At 39.6% G+C, this 25,711-nt stretch overlaps 1 protein-coding gene and 1 long non-coding RNA gene across 18 annotated transcripts in view; one reads left to right on the forward strand and one right to left on the reverse strand.

The window, feature by feature from the left end:
* Nucleotides 1-34: 34 nt before the first annotated feature.
* On the forward strand, nt 35-8,697 carry LOC111930533 (uncharacterized). 3 transcript variants are annotated; one of them, XR_015287699.1, is made up of 5 exons: nt 35-633; nt 781-2,511; nt 2,963-3,107; nt 3,755-3,841; nt 6,309-8,697. It is a non-coding gene; the product is annotated as an uncharacterized LOC111930533 (long non-coding RNA). The 3 variants fall into 3 exon arrangements; XR_015287700.1 differs by having other exon boundaries at nt 2,960-3,107; nt 6,309-7,244; XR_015287701.1 differs by lacking the exon at nt 6,309-8,697 and having other exon boundaries at nt 781-2,842; nt 2,960-3,107; nt 3,755-3,934.
* Nucleotides 752-25,711, reverse strand: part of ZNF143 (zinc finger protein 143) — a 44,533-nt gene continuing 19,573 nt past the window's right edge. For 4 of the 15 annotated variants that reach the window (XM_086892011.1, XM_086892004.1, XM_086892008.1 and 1 more), the window contains 10 exons: nt 21,963-22,082; nt 20,906-20,981; nt 19,006-19,131; nt 15,868-16,047; nt 14,536-14,763; nt 13,169-13,317; nt 11,655-11,816; nt 10,722-10,868; nt 8,687-8,805; nt 7,488-7,691 (listed from right to left, as the gene is read on the reverse strand). In XM_086892011.1, coding sequence (XP_086748137.1) covers nt 8,722-8,805; nt 10,722-10,868; nt 11,655-11,816; nt 13,169-13,317; nt 14,536-14,763; nt 15,868-16,047; nt 19,006-19,131; nt 20,906-20,981; nt 21,963-22,082 — 1,272 coding nt within the window. In that variant the 3' untranslated portion in view covers nt 7,488-7,691; nt 8,687-8,721. Of the gene's footprint in view, nt 1,196-1,837; nt 6,801-6,848; nt 8,806-10,721; nt 10,869-11,654; nt 11,817-13,168; nt 13,318-14,535; nt 14,764-15,867; nt 16,048-19,005; nt 19,132-20,905; nt 20,982-21,962; nt 22,083-25,711 lie in introns of those variants that run through there. The other 11 variants (XM_086892009.1, XM_086892002.1, XM_086892005.1 and 8 more) reach the window with 6 other exon arrangements.

Below are 25,711 nucleotides of genomic sequence, written 5' to 3' on the forward strand. Positions count from 1 at the left end.
CACTGCGTCAGGGGCCGCCTTGGCGCGAGCCGCGGGGTGGGGCCGGACCGGGGCCCCGCCCTGAGGCGGCCGCGCGGACGTGTCCGGCCGTGAGGCGCGCGCCCGCCGCCATTTTAGCCCCGGGGCGGCCCCGCCCGGGTAGCGGGGAGCGGCTGGAGTCACGTTCGGGAAGCGCCGGGAACACCGCGGGCACAGCGCCCTGCCCAGCCCCGGCAGCTCCGGGAACACCGCCCGGGGAGCTCCGGCACTCCGGGCGGACTCCGGGCGGACACCGCGCCGCCCCGCGCGGCTGCCGCTCGCTCCCCTGCCGCGTGCTCTTGCCCCCGTTGAGTCTCTAGCACTGAGCGCGCAAAAATGTCCATCATCATAATAATACACAATAATAATAATAATTAATGATGATAATAGCAGCGCCTTCTGTGCCAGTTAAAGACTCCGCTTTCCTTTCTCTGAGCACTAGCAGACAGATGATTTGCCCGAAGTTGATGCACGTGGTTTAAAGGGCAGTGGGCGCAGGAGCCGCAGCCCGAGCTCTGCTCTCGTGTCAGGCGCTGCCGAACGCACTCGGTCCCAGCACAGCAAAGGCCAGGGATGGTGGATCAGCCGTGTCTTATCAGCCGTGTCTCCCGACAGGTGCCACCACTTTGCCTCTTGGCTTCGCTTTCTGTCTGGTTACACCCAAAAAAATAAACCTGCCCCTCTCTTCTGAAGCAAATCGCCTTAAAACGAACCCCTGGGGTAACAAAGCACATGATGAAATAGGGTTTTTTTCCTTTCCAGGCACGGGAGCCCCGAAGAGCCCAAAGCAAGCCGGCTGTGTGTGCCTGTTGGGCTCCTCCCTGCTGGCCCGGGCTCTGCGGGCACACAGAGCGTTCCCCGGACACGCAGGCGGTGCCAGCATTCCCCTCTCAGAGCTGAGCGAGCCGGGATGCTCGGACGCTGCAGCACAGCTCCTCTCCAGGCACACAAATCCGACGAGAACAGAACCTCGGACCCACCGGGATGCCCGTGTCCCCTATTCCACTTCTGGCAATTCCTCCTTTTTTAACCTCTTCTGTCTGAAAATATACATTTCTTTGCAGCTGTCCTGGTTTTAGGACAAGCAGTGATGAGCCACAGGAACATAAGCTTTGAGATTTGCATTTTGGAGAAAACTGAAAACAGGTTTCAGAAAACTGAAAGTAGCCAACATAACCTGTGAAAATGGGACAGAACAACATCAAGTATAAATGCATTTGCTGTGCAATAATTTAGAACCACAATAACATCCCATTAAAAATATTAATTTTTAAAAATGAGATGCCCTGTATAGCAAGTACTAATGGAAGCAATCAAGTTTTAGAACAGATGATGTAAGAGAAAGCTATTTAAAATAGAATCTCCACCGCCTCTTTCTCCATTCAGAGCCCACAGAGGAAGGTGCAAAGCAGTTCTTATAAAGTGACTCAAAACTTCCCAGCCACTATCAGCGGCTTGCTTCAGACATATATAAAGTTTCCTTTTCTTTGAAAAAGTTTAAAGACACAGTAAGGTTTCAATAAATCCCTCCTCCTGTAATGTCACAGCTTGCAGTTTCCTTCCCAAACTCAATCTAATAACTCATGCTTTCTGAAGTCTACAGACACAGGTAGTTGGTGACAGCAAGTGGCAAACTCAAGTTCAGAAGCCCTGTTGTAATTGAATTTAACCCATGAATTACTAATCAATGGAACAGTTTAGTGGGACAAAATCAAGTGGAACAATTCAGAGCTTGGAGAGAGAATGAAGTATTTCTGCAGACAGATAGGAGAGGCAAGGAAAATAAGAACAGAGAAATAAGGAAACAACTATAACACAATGATTTTAAAAGCAAGTTTATTTCCAGTCTGAAAGCAATTAAGAAAGGGAAGTACTGAATAAATTTGTAGCTAACAAAATGCACAGCTGCTATGTAGGCGTTCACAGGCTCTACCTACGTGCTGCTCTGAACTTACACCCGTTGTTCTTTTGCTGTAGTCTGACAGGACCATGAGCTGTTGTGTTGAAGAGATGACTTTTGCCCAGACTGTGTGTGGAACTCTGCTCCCCTGTGACACCTGTAATTAGCATGAGGAGCCCTAGCAGCAGCCTGGCTAAAGAGCCCCACAGAGCCAATTCCCTCCCAGAGAGCACTTGAGCAATGGACATCACCACCAGAGGAAGAAGCTGAGTGAGGAGGAGCTCTGCATGCTTCCACTGTGCCACACTCTCAGAGCCAAACCATCCCCAATTCTCTGAAGCTGATTAAATTGCACCTTTGAACCGCTACAGATCTTGCAGACTCAAGCCCTATTCTTCCAGTAGATGTAACAGCACACGAACTGATGTCTAGGCAGTGCCTGACTGATACTCCTACAAATTTGAGCGGTTTAACGGTTTTCAGGATATATATTTGCAAAATTGGCTTCTTTCCCTTTCTGTAACACTTGTTTTTAAGGTGCACTGAAGATTTTGCTAAGGGAAATACTTATCTGGAGCAGTACACACTCACAGGCAAGCAGCTGCTTTTAACTAAGAGTTTTCAAGCTCAAGGAAACCATTGTTTCCAACTTTTGTGGGTAGCAGGGGAAGTCAAATAATGATGAATGGGGAAGAAATAGAACAATAGCCAATTTGTCTGGCTGTCAGAACTGCCATCTCGTCAGGATTCCTGCACTTCCACATTCATCTGGAATCCTCCAAAACCACTTCTATCAAATTGGGAGAGTTCTGCCAAAATCTGGCTGAAACCCATTCTGTATCAGCCAGCATAATTCACCTTATTATGAGAGTTCACCTTATCATGAGAGGCGTAAATGGAGTGAAAAAGCAGAAGAGGAAGAAGGTCAAGTTGCTTTTATGAAAAACAGAAACACTACAGCCACCTGTGCCAAGGCTGTTGGTGGAGAGCTGAGAGCAGAGAGATCTTTGCTGTTTTCCCAGCTTTTATCTTGGTTTTCAGCAGGTACTCAGGGAGCAGTGTGCTTATCACCAGTGCCAGCGATGGCATTCCAGTCTTCACACAAAACTTGGCATATACAGGGACAACAGGTCCCAGTGGGAGTGTGCCAACTGGGAGATGTTGTGTCTGGGCCACTGACAGCCTAAAGGTGAGCAGTTTAAAGATTATTTTATCTGGTGGTGTGCTGCTAACAGCTGCTGTCAGCTGGCAACCTCTTTCTCTTCAATTACAAGGTCCAGAGTTAAATGAGTTTCCCATCAAAAATGGACTTTGTATAGCCAAAGACACACCAATAGCTGATGCTGCCAGTCCTTGTTATCTTTTTAGGCTACAGTCTGCAGGCAGAGAGGACATTTCTCAGGAATTTATTCACCCAGGAACTCTAAATAATAGCAGCAAGAGAACAAGGCATAGAAAGGGTAATGTGGCAGCACTACGATTTCCACAAAATAAAGAACAGCTTCTGGATCCAAAATCTAGGAATTTCAGGGAAGATCTGAAGGTACTCAAATTAAAACGTACAAAGTACATTTAAAAAGTACAGGTTGTGCCAAGCACATACAATTCAGTAATTCTCTATGACTGAGAACACACACTCAGGACAGTTTTTAGTGACTCCCTACAGGTACAATTAGAATGTCCCATACCTCTGTTGAGGCCAAGTTAAAATAATCAAAATTGAAAGATTTTCTATCAGCAGTTAAAAACCTCACAATGTCTAATGCAGAGAAACCAAATAGTCACTACACTACTAATTTACCTCTGTCACTAACCTGTTTCCTTTTTCTCCTTCAGGGAACATGCAAAACCATAAAAGAGGTACTGTGCCTTTTTTTAATCTACTACTATTCTTTTAATCATCTCTTATGTGCATCATTTAAGGTAAGACATTTTACAAACATTTTTAGGTGTGCAGATAAAAATAATTCTAAAAAATCTCTTACTGTCTTGAATGTATCTGTTTAAAAACAAAAAGCAGCTAATCCCATCTATCCCACAAACCATTCCTGCACTTTCTGATTTTTCAGTCATTACAACTATATTCAAATCTGAATTAGCCCTACACCAGGGAAAAAGCCCCACTGGAGAGGTAACTTTGGACCATTGCTGTATCTCTAGGAGCTTTTTACATCCATGTGGGTAGTTTCTGTTATGCCAGCAGACCTGCCAGATGTTGGGAAGTCTCTTTCCCTTGTCTGGCCTCACTAAGACGCCTGTTCAGGAACCTCTCAGCAAATTCTACAGAAACAAGCAGTAACACAACGCAGAGTCTAAAAGTCTCTTGAAAAATAAGTAAAAAGCAGCAGCAAATCAACCTAAAGGCTGATGATGGATTTAAACAAAAGAAAGGGTAAAACACCAGGCATTTTGACAACCACATATGATACTTTTTCCCTATAAGAAAAGTTCCACACACTTACTTGTGTCCTGAAGGTGTAAATGGTTTGTCATTCTTTTGAGCAAAATGCTGCAAATAATTAAACAGAACAGTAATAACCCAAAGAAAATCTCTTATTGTCTCAGAAGCTGAAATGGATTGGATTTAAGGGGGTCACATTTCCAGCAGAGATAAGTACACAGATTGTATAGGACCAAGTGCTCACATGTTGATATAGGCTTCTATGTTTATTAGGATAATTGATATAAGCTGGTATGTTTATTGGGATAATTAAAGTCTGCTTTGAATACAACCCTCAGTTAGAAAGTCTGCTCCTGACAGGGTAAGGTGTCAACCACTTAGTGCTAATGGTGATGGCCTAATGAGATTGTTAGATTTTCCTCTGGCCAAGTGAACTTCACCAGCAGAATGAGAAATAGAATCAAAGGAATGCCAAACTGATGGGACATTTTACAATACACATAACACAACAAGGAAAAATGCTTCCTTCTCTGCCTCAGTTTGAGTGCAGTTTACTACCTCCAACAAAAACACTGAAAACGGCTCTTGATTTTTATTTTGTTGTCATGGGTGTCTATACTTTAAAAGGCTTTTATCCATAGACCACAGGATACTTTTGGGAAAATGGTGTTCAAATATATACTTTGCAAATAAAAAAGTAGGACTACCTTATTATAAACAAGGGGCTAGAGTTTGATTTTATGCATCTGCAAAGACAAGGCAATTTCCATTTTTTCAAGACAAAAAGGATGCGTGCTGGGTAAAATACATTTTCTAAAGCTTTGAACAACTCTGTTAATAGCTGAACAGGACACAAGTTACATATCATTTCCAGTCTCTCAAAACCTTACTGCTTAAGAAAACCAGTTTGCATGCCACCCAAACATTAATGAAATTTCACCTGTGCTGTTTGAAAATTAGACAAAACATTTGTTTTCATTCAATGACCAACTCAGAGTGAACAGGTTTGTTATGGGGCACTTCTGCATCTTGGTCACCTTGAGGTGTAGAGTCTGACAAAACTAAACAGCTGTAGAGCTCGAGTTGCCACATTCAGAAACATTTTCTACCATATCCTAACTCCACACCATCTTTCCTTGGCGGCTAAATTCCGATTAAATGGCTTCCTGTCCCTGGGGAAGGCTCCCTGAGGGCACTGGGAACAGCACAGCGCTGCAGAGAGATTTCTCTGCTGCAGCACAATCCTCACAGAAAGCAGAGCAGGCAGTGAGACAAACGCCAGCAGTATTGGAGGGGTGAGGAGGGTCAGGAACTAGAGCCGCTGTTTAGCAGGTCTGTGAGCCCCTTGTGCTGAGCAGACACCACGTGCCTGTCTGGCACCCAGGATCTGCAGTATCGGTCAGCTGAGCCGGCCTTAATCACAGCAGCACGGATGAGGCTGTTTACAGCAGGATTTACTCTTATGAAAACCATTAGCCCTTTAGGGTGAAATGTTATGCAGAGCGTGTCTGGCACAATAGGTCATCAGCCTGGAGCACCTCTTTTACTATCAGAAGAGGCACTAAACTACAGTAAAGCAAAACCCACCATAGGGAAAAACTGGAGAAATACTTAAAAGGGAAAAGTTGACTGTGAGGTCTGGAAAGACTTTGGGCTTACTCCTTTATGGAGAGAACTGGTATAGGCTGGGTATTGAAATACAAGAGAAAAATTGTGACTGACAATGTGGGGGTCAGTCTGTAAGAGGCAGTGATACACTGAGATGATTTACCTTACAGGGTTCATCTTCTAGAAGTTACTTCTGGAGTGCCAAAGCATTCCCTTTGAGACAATTTTCAAAAGAGGGGTAGAATCTGTGGGTAAAGTATAGAGATTTCTACTGCCAAGCACTGAGTCCTGTCATATTCTTTTCTTTCTCCTCTTGAAATCCTTTCTGCCACTTTTTCTATCTATCTAACCCAATCTTGTCCTGTCAAAACTCCACTACAGGATCTTCCAAGGCCAACGTGCAGCATAAACTACCAAAACAGCTCCTTCCAGTCCTGGCTGAATGGAAGTGGGAGGGAAAAATCACCAAGGTCTCTCCACGCAGGAGATGAGTCTGTTATGAAGGCAGGCCTAGCAGCTAAGGCACACAGTCACCTCAGCTTTTCTTTAAGCAGTCTAAATCACTCTACCTTATTTGTTCAGTAAGTTTTCCTTTGTAGAGGTAGCTAGCAAAACATGGAAGCATGACCTTTGACTTGGGAGTTTTGCAAGAGTAACTGGTAAGGTAACAGTCACAGAAATAGTTTGTAAAATACAGTTTTCCTGACTGAGCTGGTTGTGAATGAACACTTTGCAGCAAACCAACTTGTATGAAAGACAAAGAATACTCACATTTGTACAGTGGTCAGGAAATGTCCTGGGAAATGAGAAGTAAGAACTGAAGTTGTTTCTTTGCTAAGTCAAAGCCACCGTTCCAGCCACCGTTTCTAGAAACTATTAGCAATGAAATTTAAGGGAAAAAAAATACTTTGAACATTCATGTCAAATGATACAACTTTAATATCTAAAAGGTGATAAGTACTAAGAAACTGATCTAGTTGACAGGCAATTAATCCTCCTTGCATAGTACATTTATCTCCATGGGATATCAAGATTTACAACATTTCAGGAAAACCGGCACCTAAGTGAGCAAGCAACCTCAATCCTATACAAAAGTTACCGACAACCTAAATGTTTCCAAGTTTTCCCTTGTAATCTAGGCAGAGAATAGCCTTTGCTTTGTTCCCATCTATCCCACAGTACTGTATTCTCTCACTGCACTTTACAGCTGGCTTTCTGTGTAGAAAACATAAAAGGCTGCAACCCACACTGTAATTCACAATAAATTGGCTCATTCTATTTAAACTTGGCCTTTCTGAGGTCAAATACCTCCAGGTACTTAGTTATGGACTTTATTTTTTCATATAGGATGTGCACCTCACAGTACTTCAGATTCCTTAATAAAGATTTTGTCCAGAGGATGTTCAGTCCTTCCCTTGAGAAGGCAAAAGGTGAGGCTTCAGTTTCAGAAGTGCTCTTGACACTAATCTAAAATAAGCACTGAAATCTTACAGGAAGCCAAAAATTTTAACTTGCTTAACCAGCCTGCTAACAAGACAAGAGTAAAAACACTTCTTCATATAAAAAAAATGAAAGTTACATTTTGCTGTATGTGTTAGACATATCTACAATGGATTTTTTTCCTTTACAGAATGATAGTTGGAGAGGAGCATTGTACTTAAATCATCATCAATCCCTTTTTTCTAGCAACTTGTGTCCTGATTTTCAAAAGCACTGGTTATCAGCACATCCTAGGTACTGAATGGTAGCAGCAGGCACTCAGAACTGTTGAAAATAGACTATCAGTATTTGTACTTTTGCTGCAAATGCACTGTTTGAAAACAGTTCTCTTGAAAATGGGTAACTTCACCTTTTAGTGAAAATCACTCTTGTAGTGTTTTAGAATGTCTGAAATAGCTATTACCAGTATTTACTTAATACACTATAGTGGATTACGATCAAAATTAATGTCAAAAAATTAAGTTTATGATAAATAAACTTTGGAAAAATTTATACAAGGCCGTAAATAAATAATTTGAACTTCAGTCTCAGTAAGAAGTAAAACAATACATCACACAACAATATCATCCTATCTAAACAATACAATCTTGCTATATTTTATTGCATAATAATTTGAGAATAACATCTTAAGTAAAATGTGTAAAGAAACAAAATCATTAGATTTACTTTCTTTAATATTGAACAACCAGTTCTTTGTACATAATCCAATTTAAAGATAATATAATTAGCACTTCCAGCATTAACAGTCTGTATTTACAATGAATGAGATGGGGTAGATAATCTAAAGAGTATTAAATCTGTATGAAACAAATCAAAATACGAAGATTTACAGTAGTAGGCTCAAAATCCAAGACTTTTCCATTAATGGAATGCAATTTAAAAAGGCTTTGTTGCCTTTATTACTTGTAATGTTCCTGAAATGGTTATTTAAACAGCTGAAATCTTCAGTAATGCCTTCATTATTTGTACATGACATTAAAAATTAATTCCAATACTTCTGTTTTTACTTGCTTGTAGACCAGTCTGAAATCTGATGAAAGGATAACAAGGAAGTTTACTATATAATCCTAATTCCATATTCCTGAATGCAACGGTTGGAAGTAGATGATGTCAGTCTGTTCCAAGGGTTATGTACACAAAACTTAGAAAATGTTCTTCACTCTTGCATAAAATGTGTACACAGTATCACTGAGTGGGGGACTTCAAAGTTTTTATGGGCTGTTGCTGGCATGGACCTTTGTTGGTTGAAAATAAAATACCTTTCACTCTATTGTTCTGGTAGCAGTTTTGGAAGTTAATCATCAATCCCTGGTGTTTCCCCCTGTTGTATTCTGGAGGCTATTCTAATGGCTTCTTCCAGAGACTGTTGTTCTCCAAGCTGAAACAAATGCAATTAAACAGAAAGAAATCCAAAATGTTACACTTGGATAATAAATGCATCAAAAATTATCTGAAAGCAAAGACCTAGATACCAAACAATACTTCAGCCCAAGTAAGTGTGATCAGTATTGTCACACCTCTCCTGGCTAATATACACCAGCAGCTATCTAATCAGCATGATAATTAAGATAGCTGCTGATAGGAGATTACACTGAGTTTCTGTGTAACTACAAAATACATGTGCTTCAAAGAACTGCTGCATGGTAAACACACTTCATGACCCACAAAGTGGGTGATATTTTACTTGGCAGATATTACAAAGCTCAGACTTACAAGGCTTGCAGAAGTCACAGTGGCTGTTGCATTACATTTTATCACTGGTAAAGCAAACAAACATCTTCATTTTTCTTAACTCTCTAACAGTCAGCTCTTTGGAACAGCACATGACAATAATTTATAGAAAAAGTGGACATTTATTGCAGAATACCAACTGTATAAAAAAGCTATTGTGATGACACTGTTTGATTCTACAGTTAGTTTAGAGAGGAAATTATCTAGTACTACCAGAAGCAAGATAACCAACCCTGAATAAAGACAACTGGACACAATTTTGGGAAGGAATCCATGGAGTTTTTATAATATGGCCAGGGGAACACTGAAGACAACCTCAACCTCACAAAAAACCCATAAAGCTGGCCTTTACCTACTGGCTCAGGAGAAACACATATGAGAATGTGAAAGGTAAAACCAAATTGTTTGACCTAATGGGACAATTCTAAGTATCACTTATTTTTACAGCCTCTGCATATCACATTCGGGATCCACTCAAATCAAGACCTCTCTTTGCACCTCGTTAGGGCTTCAATAAGGACTATCAGGCTACTGGCTTTACCAGTACTTAGAAACCAAATAGATTAATTTATTAGTATCAAAGTACAAAAGAAAAGCCAATCAAACCCTCAGGAACAATCAATAGTATTTCAATTTAGAATTCTCTCTCTTCTATTTGTGTATTTTAAGTTTAACTAACGTAGAGACTTAAGTTAAAGCTCAATTACTGGTAACAGAAGAGGGGCTTGTGCAGAGTGCCTGTTTTCCTTTCATTCAAAGGTCTCACTGCTCAGGGTGCAAGTTACTTTTTGCTTGCTCTCATGCAAACAATTGCCTTCTGACACGGGTTCTCTTACAGGCAGTTTTGATTAGTGCCAACTTAGCTCAAAAGAGAGGAGTTCAGAATTCAGAGCTTCTCAACTTTCAACAGCATCTGACTTGCTACTTTCCATTTAACAAAGGGCAAAATAACAATCTCTCATTTCTGCTGGAGGATATTAATACTATTCTTTTCAATCTGAGCTCTTAAGAGCTCTTTCATACCTAGAAATTACCTTTTCCTGACAGTGTTTGAACAATGTGAGGAACTATTTACAGAGACTGCTTCTACTGAGCAGGTTTGGCACACAACAGAAGGTCACTGTTTCCAGAGATTTCTGACTATTAATCTTTCTATATAACCATTTGCACTATTTTACTATTAGTATTTCAAGGTTCAAGTAATAAATCTGCTAATTTTGTAAGTTCATAGCAATTTACCCTTGAGAGTTTGGCTTTATGCATTATATGTAAAGCTGAAGGATGAACAAAAGCACTTTTTCACTGAAAACCTCTGACTCCATGAACAACTCAGCTGACCTGACGTTTGGCCTTTCTCCAGCCTTCCCCTTTTATTGGGAATTCTACAAGTATATCTAGAAAATAAGATGCTGTTTATTCCTCTTCCTAACCCTATATATTATTTTAAATACGAGATCATATGGTTGGTTGTAAGCTATCTTTTTTTCAGGGAAACCAAGCTTATTCAAATCATTGTTACCTGACTAGGTAGCTTCTAGCTCTAGAAGAAACACTCCATCTTACCTGCACTGCAATTTGTGTCCCATTGGATGTAGCCAACAATGTAACAGGTCTGGTTTCTGTAGTCACTAGATGGTGTCCGTGCTGCTGGTGTCCCATTTCTGAGGAGGCACTGTGAAACGCTGCTAGGTCTTGGGCCACGATTGCAACCTTCAGGACAAAGGGACAGAATCACCTGCCTGGCAGATCTGCTCCTGCTCCTCACCTTGTACCACCACTGCCTTCACAGTTACATTCACAGCTGGGATTGCTCATGAGTGTAATTGTATTATGCAAAAAAAAAGTTGCCATAATTGTGTTCTCTAAATTATCTACTAGGTCTTAAAATATAAATGTCCTCAGGGCTGTAGCAATTCAATAAAGGCACCTACAGACCTGTGATTATCTACACAGAGATTAATAACTATCTTCATTTTCATGTGGTGCAATTTTAGAAAAGTAGAATATATTTTAACTTATAGATATCATCATATTTGTACTAAAAAGCTGTTTTATCTGTACATGAAAAACCAACCCACAGATATATACTTACACAAATGTTTCCCATCTGCCAAATAAATTAGTCCCATAATATTAACCAATGAAATTACAGTTCATACTGGATTCTATTGTTAGTTCTGCCACTCATTTACTATGTGACTTTGGGGAAAATGCTTGGCATTTCCAGGTGTTATTTTACAGACACCTAAATGAATCATTGGACTGGTACATCAGATTTTTTTCTTGGGGCCTGGTTGTTTGTAAAGCATTCCACCACCATCTGCTGATGTACAGCACTGGAGCAGAACATACCAGGCACTTGTGAGGGGATTGTGTTGGCAGCTGGAAACTGCTCTGCTGAGATAAATCTGCAATGACAGAAGTGTGATGGCTCAGGGGCCATTTGATAGCAGCTCCCCAAGGGACACGAGCCCGGTGTGCAGGGCAGCGTCTCACCTGCTGCCCCTCGGTGCCCTCTGCAGTGACCATGGCCACCGAATGCGTTCCCGCGGAGGAGATGACGGCGTCGTGGGCAGGGACTGTGATGGTGGTGCCATCTTGTGTCACCATCGTGATGGTGTTGCCGATGGCCTGCATGTCTGCCTGGGATATGTTCACCTGCAACACACAGGAGCTCCTGAGGCAGGGAAGGGCTTGATTGCTCAAGTCAGAGCCCTCCTTCCATCTGCCTCACTGGCTGGGATCTAACAGTTCATGACCTTTCAGATACACTTACCTGTTTACAGAAAAGAATATGGCCCTCCCTAGCAGAAAGAGGCTGCATACTTAATCCCAGAGCCTACAACTCCATGAGGATCTGAGAGTATCCCAAATAACAGCAGATTATAGATTATGATACTCTAACAATAGATTATCTATGCATGTGTCTTACACAGAGGTCAGTGGGATTCAAGGTTGCTCCACCTGACATACTTTGATCTTGATGGAAATACTAAAGAGGCCTACGAGGGCTTAGAACTTAAACCACAAATAAACAATCTGTAACAGATTAATGATATAAATTACTGATGTCTCCAGTATAAATGCATTAGGGCATCAGATATGTAATTTGATGTCTGATTTACAAGGTAATAAATCCCAGAACTGAAGTCAAGCTGAAAGATAATTTAAATGTAAGAATTCTATGTCAAAGCTTCTGCAGGCCTTCATTTTAGAGGGTAAAAATGCCAGTTACTTAGTATTGCTGCAATGTCCAGAGCTGGCAATATAACAGGCCCTGGTATATTTTATTTCAGTCTGAACTCAGAATATATCTTTTATATGTTACTGGTATTTCAGCTGCCCTGCCAGCTGATACACAAACTTCTTCCCAAAAGCCTTCAATATACTGCCACAATGAATCAAGAGTTATGTTGAAATCCCCTTCCAAGGAAATTTCATAGGAAATCCTTAAAAGTGTGTATACATGAAAAACCTTAATAAAAAGACAGCCATAGGAATGTTTAAATGGAAAATAGTATCAAAGGATTCCTTATCCTTTAGTTTATGTTAGAAATTGCACACTACCAACCAAACTGCTGGTAAAGGAAGCACCTGGACTGAAGAGACTTCCCACCCCTCCACCCCTCAAAGTGTGTGCAAACAAGACAGTGAAGATGCCATCAGATATTAACGGCATAATCAGGGAATTGTGAGAAACCTCAGAAACAGGCTGTATATACAACAGTTGTTAAAACAGCCCTTTTCAGAGTGACAAAGACAACAAGGAGAGACCAATCCCCTAATTTTGCATTAATACAGTTTAATGTGTCAGAATATGTGGTTTCACATATTTAGGTATCCCACAGGAGGCACAACCCTAAACATATCTTGACACAGCTTTAAAGAAGTTTCTTTCCTTAAGAAACACACAAATGTTTATCAAGAATCCTGTGTGATTTCAGAGGCACAAACGTGTGCCTCAATCCTCAGCATGGTTTTGTCAGCATTTGAACACTGCAGTTACTTACATGTTGGGTTCCATCCTGGGATATTAGTGCTACTTGTTGGCCTAATCCTGACTGTGTAACTGTAGCAACCTGTGCAGAAATGACATCTTCTCCCTCTACACCTGTCACGTAGGTGATCTGGGGGCCTTTGAGCACATCTTCACCTTGTCCTATTGGATACAAAAAAGGAAAGAGGATACTTTACACACTCGAAATTCTCTCAGGAGAGCAAATGACAAGGATTAAGTCCCAGGCTTGTCTGAAGGTTTTAAACACTCCAACAGAAAAATTTAGTGGAAAGATGAGAAAAATAAAAGATACCAGAAGCAAGTCAGAAAGTCTTATTTTGGGAACACAGGGTATAATCTTCTAGCAATGAGTTTAAAAGACAGATAAATACTACATATACATTTAGTACGTAAGCAAATATTAAAATGTGAAAAACATTTCTTATTTATTCATTAAATATTAACCACTCCATGCAAACACAATTGGAATTGTTTTTTACAAGTTATTAATTAACAAACATACAGAAGACCATAGTGGTGCCTTTGTGTGAAGATTTAAGTTCATTATATTGATAAATGTTTAACCTCAGCAAATGAATGTTATCATTCCTTTAAAAGAAGGAATTAAGCTACAGCAAGTCTGCTTGAGGTATTAAGTGCAGTTTCCCATGAACATGCAGCAAAACAACTTTTCTAACCAAAACAGTTTGTGCAGATGTTTCCAATCTCCAGGCACATCTAAAAATCACAATCTGACAGGTGGTGTTTGTCCTATCACAATATTTCATTCAGTCTGATTCTTTAGGATTCATAGGATTCAATATTCATGATACCATGAACAGCATACTCTGAGGATTAGTGCAACAGAACAGCTCATTTTCATCTCTGCCTCTAGGACAGTTTACAGAAACTGCTCTAAACCACAGCAAAAACAGCCCATATCACTGTGCTGCAAAAACAGATTTTTCTCTTCCTTCACTCCCACACAAAAGCTTGCCACCAGCCATGGTGTTATGTATATGCACTCCTTGAAAAATCCCTAACAAAAGTCCAGTACGGTGTTAGCTTAGAGCCTCTCTGGTCCCTTGCCCACATGCATGTTTTTAGCAGGTTTGCTGAGACTGCAACTCAAATTTCTCTCTTAACCCCATGACTGCTATAAATGAGCTTATTATCTGGCCAATTAACATGCAATTTCTGTCTAGAAGTTGCCTACCACCCTAAAAAATCTTACAGAGAAATTAAGATATCTTTATTAAGTACTTCAACTTTTTATCTATGTTTTCATTTCCTTGGCTATCAAAATTCCCCCAGCAAAATACCATCCAGCCCTTTTTTCTTTTTCCTTCTAACTAGAGATTCAAAGGTTGCAATTCTAACCTGGAGGTGGCTCAAAGAAAGCCTCTTGTTCTTCCTCAATGGGCTCTGTGTCGTTGTGCGCTGTCCGTTTGTGCATAGCAAGGGTGGAGATCTGCTTGTAGGTCTTCCCGCAGTGATTGCAGTTGTATGGTTTGGAATGAGTATGTACAACATGATGTTTGTATAAACTGGAATACTCTGTGAAACGTTTGTCACAGCCAGGAACTGTACAGACATAGGGCTTCTCCCCTGCATGGGAAAGCAAAAGGTATAAAGAGAACTTTGTTCAGGATGCATAGGAAAAATTGCCAGCAAATGATAATTAGGAACAAACCTTCATTACCAACCATACTTTAATTTCAAAGGCAACAGAGGTCAACCTCACAAATTTTATCAATGCAACGTCTTACTGTCTTTCTGTAAGAATTACTGCCAGCACAAGTTGGGTCAATTTTTCTCCCTATCATTCTATCTAAACCATCCTTCTGGTGAAGGCAGAATGATACCAGCTGAAAACTGCAACTTCAGTTTGTCATTGTACTGAGAATTTTGTTCTTTTTCTACTGGAAGCCACATTGTTTTCCTTGGTGATCAGATATACTGATTGACTAGTATCACATCAGAGTATTGAAACCTCTGAGGAAATCCATAGGAAGCATGTGTATAAACAATTATGGTTTAATACAGAAACACCTTCCATTTAAAAATCAATGAAACAAGTGTCCAAATTACATTGTAAACTAAAAATATAAACTGAGCTACAAAACATCCCTCTATTAAGCTTGTCTGTGTTTCTATAAAATATAAATAAAAAATAAAATACTACCAAGATAATATGGCTATGACTGGCTTTTACATTTAGAATCTTCAAATTTGTGCTTATTATTTCTGCTCACTAACTCTGAAAATCAAGTTAGATAAGTATTTTCACATCCAGTCTATAAAAAAGGAAGTTTTGACCACAGTTTCAGCAGCAAGGAAAATACAGCTGGGATGAAAGGGTGACTCATAACAGTGAGCCAAAGTTAAGCTCAGACTTGTCCTTTACTGGTATTTATTTAAGAAACAGCTCACAAGGGAGGCAAGCCCCAGAATCATATTAAGGATTCAGTCCAATGTCCAGTTTAAAAATCTTTGTATCCAAACCAAAATTATTATGCCTTGACAGCAAGGTGGGTAATCTAACTGCTTAAATACCCCCAGCTGAGGGGAGAGGAGGCCTAAACAGAATTACCAAGTCATATAAACATGACTATACCCAATTACAACGCACCAAAACATTGTTCACAAGGAAAATGACACAGCCTCTCCCAAGCAGATTCCACTTCAAAATACAAGAAATCACTCATATACCTGTGTGTATTCTCACATGATTCTTATAATTAGTTGCACTGGCGAAAGCTCTCCCACATCCTGGCTCTGTACAGTAATAAGGCCTTTCGCCTGTATGTGTCCTGATGTGAACTTTTCTAATATTAGATGTTGTGAATGACCTGCCACATCCTTCAAAGGGACACTTAAAAGGCCTTTCACCTGAAAAAGAAGACAAGAAAAGGTACACTTGCAAAGGTTACAAAAGAATGAAAAGTTCTAAATTACACTGAGACTTGAATGTAGGAACCTAAAGCTACTTAATTTTATATTTGAGATCCTGAGTCAGAAATAGGATGAATACACCCCTGTGGAGTGTTCTAGTTTAGCCAAAACCAACAAAATTCAGGAAAATCATACAGTCTGTAAGCTAAATTATGAAGCATTTGGATTAATACTTTAACATGTATAGAATAGACTCAGTTGCTTGGATTAGCTTCCACACTGTCCATAACCTAACAACTATTTAACAACTTCCCCAGTTCATACATACATTATCCAAACCAAGTGTATCATACCATTGACATTTTACAATTGTTAATTCTTCAAATGAAAAAAATACCTTTGTGATTTAACATATAACCAGGATAAACATGAACTAGTAAAACTTGTGATAGAAAGCACTTAACCTTAAAAAAGAACAATCTTTCTATAGAGAAGTAGCCATGAAACTCAAGTTTCAAATGCCCAGACCAAAGCATATCACAAACACAGGTTCTTCTAGAGTAAATCTCTTGGTGTAATATATAAGTTTAAGCACGATAACTTACATCACTGCACCAAAGCATTTCACTGTGAATAGCAGGCAAGGCCAACCAATAATACTCCAGCAACCCTGACCTTTCAGATCTAGCAAAGCACACGGAGGAGGAGAGCCAAGGGGGTTAAATTTAGAGGAGTTCGAGCCACTAACAGGCTGTCCTGGTGTAATTCCCACTTCTACTAGCCAAGTACATTCCACGCACTGTGCCACTCGCCAAAGAGCAGAATCTGAGAGCAAGAGAGACCACAACACCGCTACAGATACAACAATATGTACTTAAAAAATAAAACAACAAGTCCTGATAGACAGTAATACCACGAAAGTCCAAAGCAGTTCGCTCCTTGGCAGAGGAAACTACTATTCACTCCTTCGGGCAGCTGTTTTGGGAAGGTTTTTCAGCTTCCTGCCAAGGCAGTGTGTATTTATTCCCCGAGTGTTGTGTTACCATAGCTCTCCTAATCCTTGCTTCAGCCAGGACCCCAAACACGTCTGAAAGCAGCAGGGCTGCAGAGCCAACCCCACCCAGCAACAGACCCCACACTAGAAACCACAACAGATCCCTCTTCAACAATGCCCGCAGGAATGTCACCAGACCGGTCCCTGAAGGGGCCTTTTCAAATGCTAATCAACTTCCTAGCAAAGCGACCTGTTTCCAGGTGACGGAGAATTCCAGCTCTAGAAATGCAAAGCCTGGAAGCTCTGCCCCACTGCGGTACCGTCCACAGCAGCTTGTCTGATCCCAGAGCTGCGTGCCTGGGGAAGTCATGGAGAAAGCCGAGCCAGGCATTTGATGGCACTGAAAGAGAGACTTTACTCAAAGAGGGAGAAAAGTCACTTCTGGTTAAAAGAGGCAGAAAATGAAGAAAGCGCTAACCCTGATGTACCTGCTAAAGGAAGGGAAAGGTTTCTGAGCCATGGGGGAGAGCCCAGACCTGCCTCCCCTGGTGCCCTGCTGCAGCTTGCACAAGGCATGAGCACACACTGCTCCATCCACCTGCACAAAGCATGAGCACACACTGCTCCATCCACCTGCACAAAGCAGCCCCTGCCATTTTCTTCTCATCCTTTAGCTTCCTGAAAACACTCACAAATCTCAAATAAGACACCTCTGACCCCTGGACTGCTAGGAGATGATGATTCTATTACTAATATTGTTCAGGTGGGTAGGTCACGTAGGGCTGGCTCAAATCTTTTGCCTCAACTGCTAAACAGAGATTAAATTACCACACACCTTGTGTGGCCATGAAGAAGGAAAGGAAACAGTCCATGGCTAATGAAATTGTCCTACACTACTATAAACCTTTCAGTTCATAGTCTTTACTTGATGCAGTGCATATCAACAGTCCTCTTCTGGAGCTGATACACGTTCATGCTGATGTTTAAAAACCAAGACAGCACTAATCCCAACAGATTCTCTTTGTGTACAGAAGTAAAAAAAAGCAGAAATCTCTTAATGCCGTCCTGAGGTTTTAACAATTTTTATTGCCTGCATTTACATCCCAGCCCTCCATGCTGTTATTTTTAATTTGAAAAAAATCCAACCCCTACTTTCATTTTTTCTTCTTGACTCACTAAGATTCAGACAGTTCAGTGGAAAAGCTTGTCAGTGCTCTAGCAGAGACATAAATATATTGAATGGAATAGGTCAGTAAGTGATAGATTGTTCTTCCTACATTTAAGGTTTTTTGTGTTTTGTTTTTTCTTTTGGAAGATCACAGACACAAAGAAGACATTGTGCAAACTTGTTTACGTGTGTGTGCACCCACAGAGTTTTGCAGAGTGTAGTGTGTGCTGTCTAGAATTTGTGGTTTGGCTTTCAATTTAATGTTTTTAGACTAAATGAAAGATTTTATTTTTTGTGCCTTTGCAAGTTTTAGTAGCTGTCGGTTTTCTATGATATTTTTGTTTTTCTGCTGGAAGAAGAGATGGGAAATGAGGATTACAAGCCCAGAATATCAACCTTCGTGAAGCTGGCATGTGAGTTGTATTAAAGCACCAAAACGGAGGAACACTGAAGCCATTTCTAAAAGGCAATACTGAGGAAAAGTTCCTTGTTCTGTTACAGCTGCAGATGAATCTGTGAAGGCAACGAGTGACTCAGTGACAATGTAAGTGAGGCACTGATAAAAGTTAGTGCATTTGCAATAGCAGTGTGAATGCTTAAGCACTTTTTCCCAGAAAAACATGCTGGATTTGCAGTAAATGCTTACCATGCTGAAATGCTGCTGAGCTCACTGGGCTTCAGAAAGAGAATATACACAGGCTGATTTTGCCAGTATAAAGTCATAGAATGAGAGAGAAAAAACTAAAAATCCACTTAGGTGAATTAACAAGAAAGTAATGTGTACTGACAGTACCTGTGTGGGTCCGAATGTGCTTCTGCAGGTCTCCAGAAGTCTTGAAGGATTTGGTGCAGTTCTCTTCTGTGCACCGATAGGGCTTCTCACCAGTGTGTGTTCGCACGTGGCTTTTTAACCCATAGCCTGGGGATCAGAAAAGATGTAATCACAGCACAACACTGTATCAGGATGCTCATAAACCATCACCAGCAAAAGCTGTGCTTGCCATTCCAATCAGGAATGTTGATGAGTAAAATTTACTCTTTCACTCTTCACAAGCTCTTCGTTCTATCCTACAGAGCAGCACTACTCCGGATAACAGCTTTGAAATTCTTTGATTCTTTATTTTTGAAGAAAAAAAACATCTCCATAATCCTTGTCCTTCCCTTCAGAAGGATAAACTGCAATTATTATAAAGTGGATATATATTTATTCTGTCTTTTGAGGAGGCCATATGCTGTGTGTTCCATCTAGTTTTATTAGTTTTTTCCTCTTCCCACTACTGTCATCAAAATGATATTTGATTATTTGCTCATATGAAAAGCAATAACCACTAACCAAGTCAGTGGTAAAACCACATATACAGGTGCTAACCAAGAGCAGTCATAGACACTCATTCTCTTTAAGATTACTTTTAGGAACTCATCATCATCATCAAAAACTCTACCAAGTCTGAAGTGAAGCTTGGATCAGGCCCTCTATAAATTATTTTGCAACGACCATTTAAGCAAGATTTTCCTTTCAGTACCTCCCTGAAAAGATAATGACTAAAGAAGCCTGAAATGGCCATTTTAGAAAATGAACCTGAATTTCACTTGTACCTACAAGTGATGTATACATTTCTACAAAATAAAGCCTGTCAGAAAATGGCATCTGCTCTAATTTCAAAGGGTTCTCCCTAAAACAGCTGAAATTCCTGCTCTTGATGGTTTTCCAAGCATGAAGCATGTGAAGCAAGATGAGCACTATTTAAGCCAAAGAGTACTCAGTACTTAAAGTAAACTTTGTCCAAGGCAAAGATTGTTGAACTACAATAGTACAATGGTTCTGATCAAAAATACAGTATTTATAAACAAACAGCTGTTTATAGCCATACATCAGTGTGGTGCAAAGGAAGAGACTATTTCATTACTTAGTTTTGAAATCCTTTTACAAACACTATGCAATTAAACTTAGATGCAGCCCTTTAAAAGTGTGGTTGTTTCCCTTTTGACTTTTTGCATCAGTATTTATTTTGCTTGTTTCTATTCAAAGCAATTGTAGCAAATGTATTATATCAGATGAAGTTATTTCAAAAACACCTTACTTAAAAAAACAGCCTAATGTTTCTAAGCATGATACTGATTCACATTCCAAGTAAAAAAATTAAATTTGAAACAAATTTTGCTCTTCCACTTTCTTCCATGTTTTATTCCTCGTAATTGCACTTTGCACAATCAAATTCAATCCCAGGGAGAGCATAATTTATGAACAGAGTAATCTGTACAAATGAAGAGTTCACTTCATGACAGGTATCACTCTAATACAAATTAAATAAGGAACACTTAAACCAGCATCTTCTATCAAAATTCCTTTCAAATTTAGACCAGAAGATCAGGAATGTGCCCTAGCCTACAGGTTCAGTTTTCTATTACCACCTCATTTAACTTTTGCTATTAGTTTAATGATAAGAAAGGCCTATTTTTTAACATTTAGTTTGACTGTAGATGTCAGGTGAAGAGTGAAGGAAGTTTTGAGTGCTTCACCTCCTTCCCCCTTCAGTAAGAGTTAAATCCTCTGTCCTTTCTATTGCTACACTAGCTAAAAAGATTGACTTCTTTTTCCAGTTGTCCCAACCAACTTAGCAGTTAAAAAAGGAAATATTAAAAACTCATTTTATTCACAGACACACTAACAAGCAGGAGGAGCTGAAGATTACCTGTTGCAAAGGCTTTGCCACATCCAGGATGTTCACACTGGTATGGTCTGTCTCCTGTGTGAGACCTTTCATGCACCTGTTGACATCCAATACACTGACTTAATGAAATGTAGTATCTGGTTACTTCAGCACAGAAACAGTTCATTCTCAAAGCCAACATATCTTATTTATCTTATTAAGACTCACATTGAAGTGTCTGTTTATATCAATGATGAAAAAAATAATGAAACATGGTAACAATGTTTCTCCCTAAAACTAAAGATGTCTCTTTCCAAGGTCTAACCTGCTCCAGCCAGTCAGTTAGGTACAAAACACTTCTGTAAATACATGCAGAGTTGCCATCATGCATTACATTAAAGACAGGAGGTAAATATGCCTCAGACCCCACTCTCTGATTTTTGATTCCACTGAATGCTTCCAATGATGCTCTTATATTGCATGAAACCTCTACAGAAAGGACTTGATTTTAGCAAGTGACTCATAAAGCAAACCACTCACTGACTCCTGGAGTCAGAGACAAAGCAGCACTGTGAGGAGTTAACCTCATCAGCAAGGGATTGTGCCAGCCTCAGCTGGAATGTCAGCAGCCCTATACCATTTACCATTTCAGTAATTCCTTTACCTAACTTAAAAAAAGGAAGAGAATTAAGAAGTTGCCACCTGTGAAGAAAAGATGCTCCAGCTTTTCACTTTGAATATTAGTTTTCAAGAGTCTCACTTTTTACTATGATGGTGAAATATTTCAAGAACTGGAATTTTTGCATGATCATGCATAAATGTAAAGTTGATAAAGCAATTGCTGGATTCCAGAATTTCTGTGACACTGCTGGTGGAAACAACCTCAACCTGCTGGCAATATAGCAACTGAACACGATCCCAGAACACTAAGTAAACTCAGCTGAGCACCACCAATTAATATAAAATCCATCCAATAAAGATTTGAAAAAACAGCCCCATTGCAACTGGCTCTCTCTCCATTTCTATTACTTTTAACCACATAATCTTTTCAAAAAAATCATATCTACAAAGTAGCAATGCATATTTTACATCCTATCACCTTAAGATGGTGAGCTGTCGTGTAGAGTTTTCCACAGCCATCATAATCACAGCGAAAAGCTTTCTCTCCTGTCTGTTGAGATTTTGCAGTCACTCTTGTTCCATGTCCTTGCAAGACAATCTTAAGTGAAAGAGAAAAAACATTTTAAAAACCCCAACCACATACTAAAAAAAACAACAACCAAAATGGATCAGAGAAGTTACACACTTCATTTTATTATCAAGCCAGACCTGATTCTGACAGGTTTCTTTTGTTTCTCTTTCATTTGCTATGCCATGTATTTCTGAGTTCTCAATAAATAAATTAAAAAGAAATAAGTGAAAATCATGATGGAAACTGTAAAACATATTTACTTGTATCTAGTAAATTTAAAAGCTTGCATTAATTAGTCAAATAACAAAGACAAATAATATAAAATATAAGCACAGTGGTAAAATGAGCAAATTAGTAGACAGACAAGTCTTAGATTATATCTGAGGTGCTAGATCTACTCCTAAGGGAAATTAGTTATAAATCAGACCACCTTCAAATATAAGTTCATGGAAAGGCCAAACAATAATTAAACGTCCTTAGAATGAGCACTTCTTGAAAATTAAAGAAAGCATTTTGTACTTGGTCTGCCATACATGTATTTTGATCAAGCTAATTAAAGAGCATTGTGAGCTAGGTTCTAATCTCCCTTCTGGCATGACAACATGAAAATAAACAGCACAGCTTCAGGAGTGCTGCAAGTGAGAGTGAAACCACTTGCAGAGCTCCTTCATACATGCAAAAACATTCATACAGATGGAACACAGAGGCAGAAGCCAAATCAGCACTTCGATACAACTCCATGCAAAGCAATCAAGACTATTTTATATGGTCCGTCCTTTTAAATCACCTCCCTTTTGTTACAGATCCAATTCTATTCCCAGCTGTCAAAAGAACATTTCACAGGATGGATGAGGAGACAATATTCTCAGCCTAAAATGTTGTCAGCTGCAGCAGGTTGCTCACCGCCATATCCAAGTAGCTTCTGAATATCTCCAAGGAAGGAGACTCCTGAAGTCTGCTCCCAATGTTCACATTATTCCCAACTAATTCTTGGCAACTGAGGCTCTGCAAAGTGTCTCTGTCAGCTGCTCAATAACCTGCTCTAGGATTGCCTGTTGCCATCCCTGAACTCCAGAATGCTCATCATGTGCCCTGTTGTGATGCCCTTCTGGCACATACTGAGGATGTTAAAATTCCTCCTGAGGATGCAGGCCTGTGAGCACGAGGCTTGTTCCACTTGTCTGAAGAAGGCTTTTTCTCCTTCCTGATCATAACCTTGTGGCACAGTCACATCCTCAGCACCCACACTGCTCTGAGCCATCTCCCATCCCAAAGCCCTGTGCAGTCCTGCTGCTCCTCCAGGAAGGGCAGCTCCTGCTGCTCTCCTTCCCTACTGGGCCCTTTTAAAGAGCTTGGATCCATCACCAGAGACTTCAGCCACCTGAGCCCACCACCGCTCCCCCACAGCAAGGACACTGCAGCCCTGCTACAGCACACAGACCTTTATTTCCTCTTTCAGAGAAAGCACAAATTTGACTGCTAACACCTTTCCTACAGATTCTTCAGAGAGGATGGCATGACCCATTACCTTCTGAAACTACCTGTTTCAGACTGTTTGTAAGACTGAAGGAGCAAAGTTCAATACAAAATTTTTAATCAGCTGAAATGTTCAGCTCCATCACTTGAGAAAATCTCTGGAACCACAGAGAAAAAAAAACAGCCTCCTGGATCAAGAAACCCATTACTGAAACTACTGTTTAATCCATGACAGCATGAATCACAGAAATCAAATACATAAAAGATCATGAAGAATACACTTGGTTGAGCACCTGCACTGAAAGACTACTTTTTTTTTTCAATAAACCTACTACTATTTATTTATTGTTCCAGCATATAAAAATGTATGTATAAACTCGCTAAGTTCTGCCATAAAGCTCATGAGTGACAAAGTTTAAAAGAAAATGAAAACAATTCTGTAATATGCTGATATGTGCAAGGAAATAACCAGCCATAACCTTTCCAATATTAAGATGGATGCAAAAACTGGGGAGGAAGCACCTTTCTAATAATGTGGAACTTACTGAGAGGAACTGTGTATTTCAAATACTTTTAAACAGAATGAATAAATAAATAGAATTAAACCCCCCTATTTTTAAGAGATCACAAATGCATCCTGAGCTCAGAGGAGAAAAACAAAGATCTCAGATCAGATTTTTCTATTGCACACATAAAAGCAGAATCATATAACCAAAGTGTATATTATGAACAGATGGGTATGGCAGGTTTGAAAGGAAATAGTGAGATATCCATTTGGGCACACAGAGTCTTTTGTTTTCCCATGTAGAAATTACAAAGAGGTCTTATGCTTTTTTTTCTTTGCTGAAACACCTAACTAACCACAGGCAAGTCTGAGTGACTGCTTAGTAGTGTGGCATCTGTTCTGTTCCCTGTGAACTTAAGAAGTTTACAAATATACAACTATTTAATTCTACAATTAAAGAGACTATTTTATATATTAATATATATGAAAACAAAATGGGTTACAAGTAGGTATCTACTAAATCAAGATATAAGAATTATTTATATTTTCATACACAATTGATAGCTTTGGGCCCCTTCAACTGAAGGCCACCTTATAAGGGTCAGAATTTGAGACTGAGCCTCACTACCTTTTTTGCAGTATCAGATCTTGTTTTGTTTGGAACATAAGATGCCATAAGATTGGCACATTTCCATATTGCACATATGTTGCCATATATGTACAAGATAAAACCACGTCCACATTCAGTTTGCTTTGTGGCTGAGGCCAAAATCAATATTTAGGTGGATATTAATTACAGGTAATTTTACTTAATAGGCTCTTCAGGTAAAACCAGCAAAGGTTTTATCTTACTCTTCCTTGAATTTTGCCTTTCATTGGAGTTGTAGCCCCATTCCAACCTACAAGCATGCAAACCCTCTGAATTTCTTAATTTCATTTTCTGGAACATGGTCCAATACAGTAAATAATGCAAATATTAATTATTCTCTCCTTCCACAGTCATGTCACAAAGGCAAAAGTGAAGTGTCTTCAGCTTTAAACATTGTGAGATCTAATTTGTAAAAGATTAAAAATAGAAAATTTGATCTAACTGTAAGAGGTAAGCCTATAATTATTCCTTTCACAGATAATGTATTTTGATCTTGGAAGAAGATATTTTTTCTCCTTGTCTACTTCATTATTTCTTAAATTAAGCAAAAAGGAGAAAAGATTTGCCCAGAGAAGCCCCATTCTCAATAAAGACTTTTCCATTTTTGATCTGAACATTTGAGGATACAGAGGTTTTAATATTATTTTAGTTGTATATTTGAAGCCCAAAATACATTTTTCTTTGCCTTTTCCTTTAATAAAATACGTTATAATGCCAAATACTATTCTCCTTACATAATTTTATTTATCCCAGGGAAAAAAAATTGAGACTTAGTAACTTGCACCTGTCTTTTCTAGTACCCTTTGAACATTTGCATAAATATTTTCACATTTAAAGGTTTTTACATTTATATGTAGTAACAATATGGATCCAGAATAATAAATTGAAGTATTTTTCTATTCTTTAAGCATTCTCTAGGAGCAACACCCCTAACTACCAATTCCTTATAACCTGCTGGAAAGGTCAGGGACCCTAACAAGGCAAGTGGAATCCAAAGAAGTCATTAAAGAGAGAACAGTTCCAGAC

This window comes from Cyanistes caeruleus, chromosome 6 (assembly GCF_971803275.1).
Source record: "Cyanistes caeruleus chromosome 6, bCyaCae1.hap1.1, whole genome shotgun sequence".
Classification (NCBI taxonomy): Eukaryota; Metazoa; Chordata; class Aves; order Passeriformes; family Paridae; genus Cyanistes; species Cyanistes caeruleus.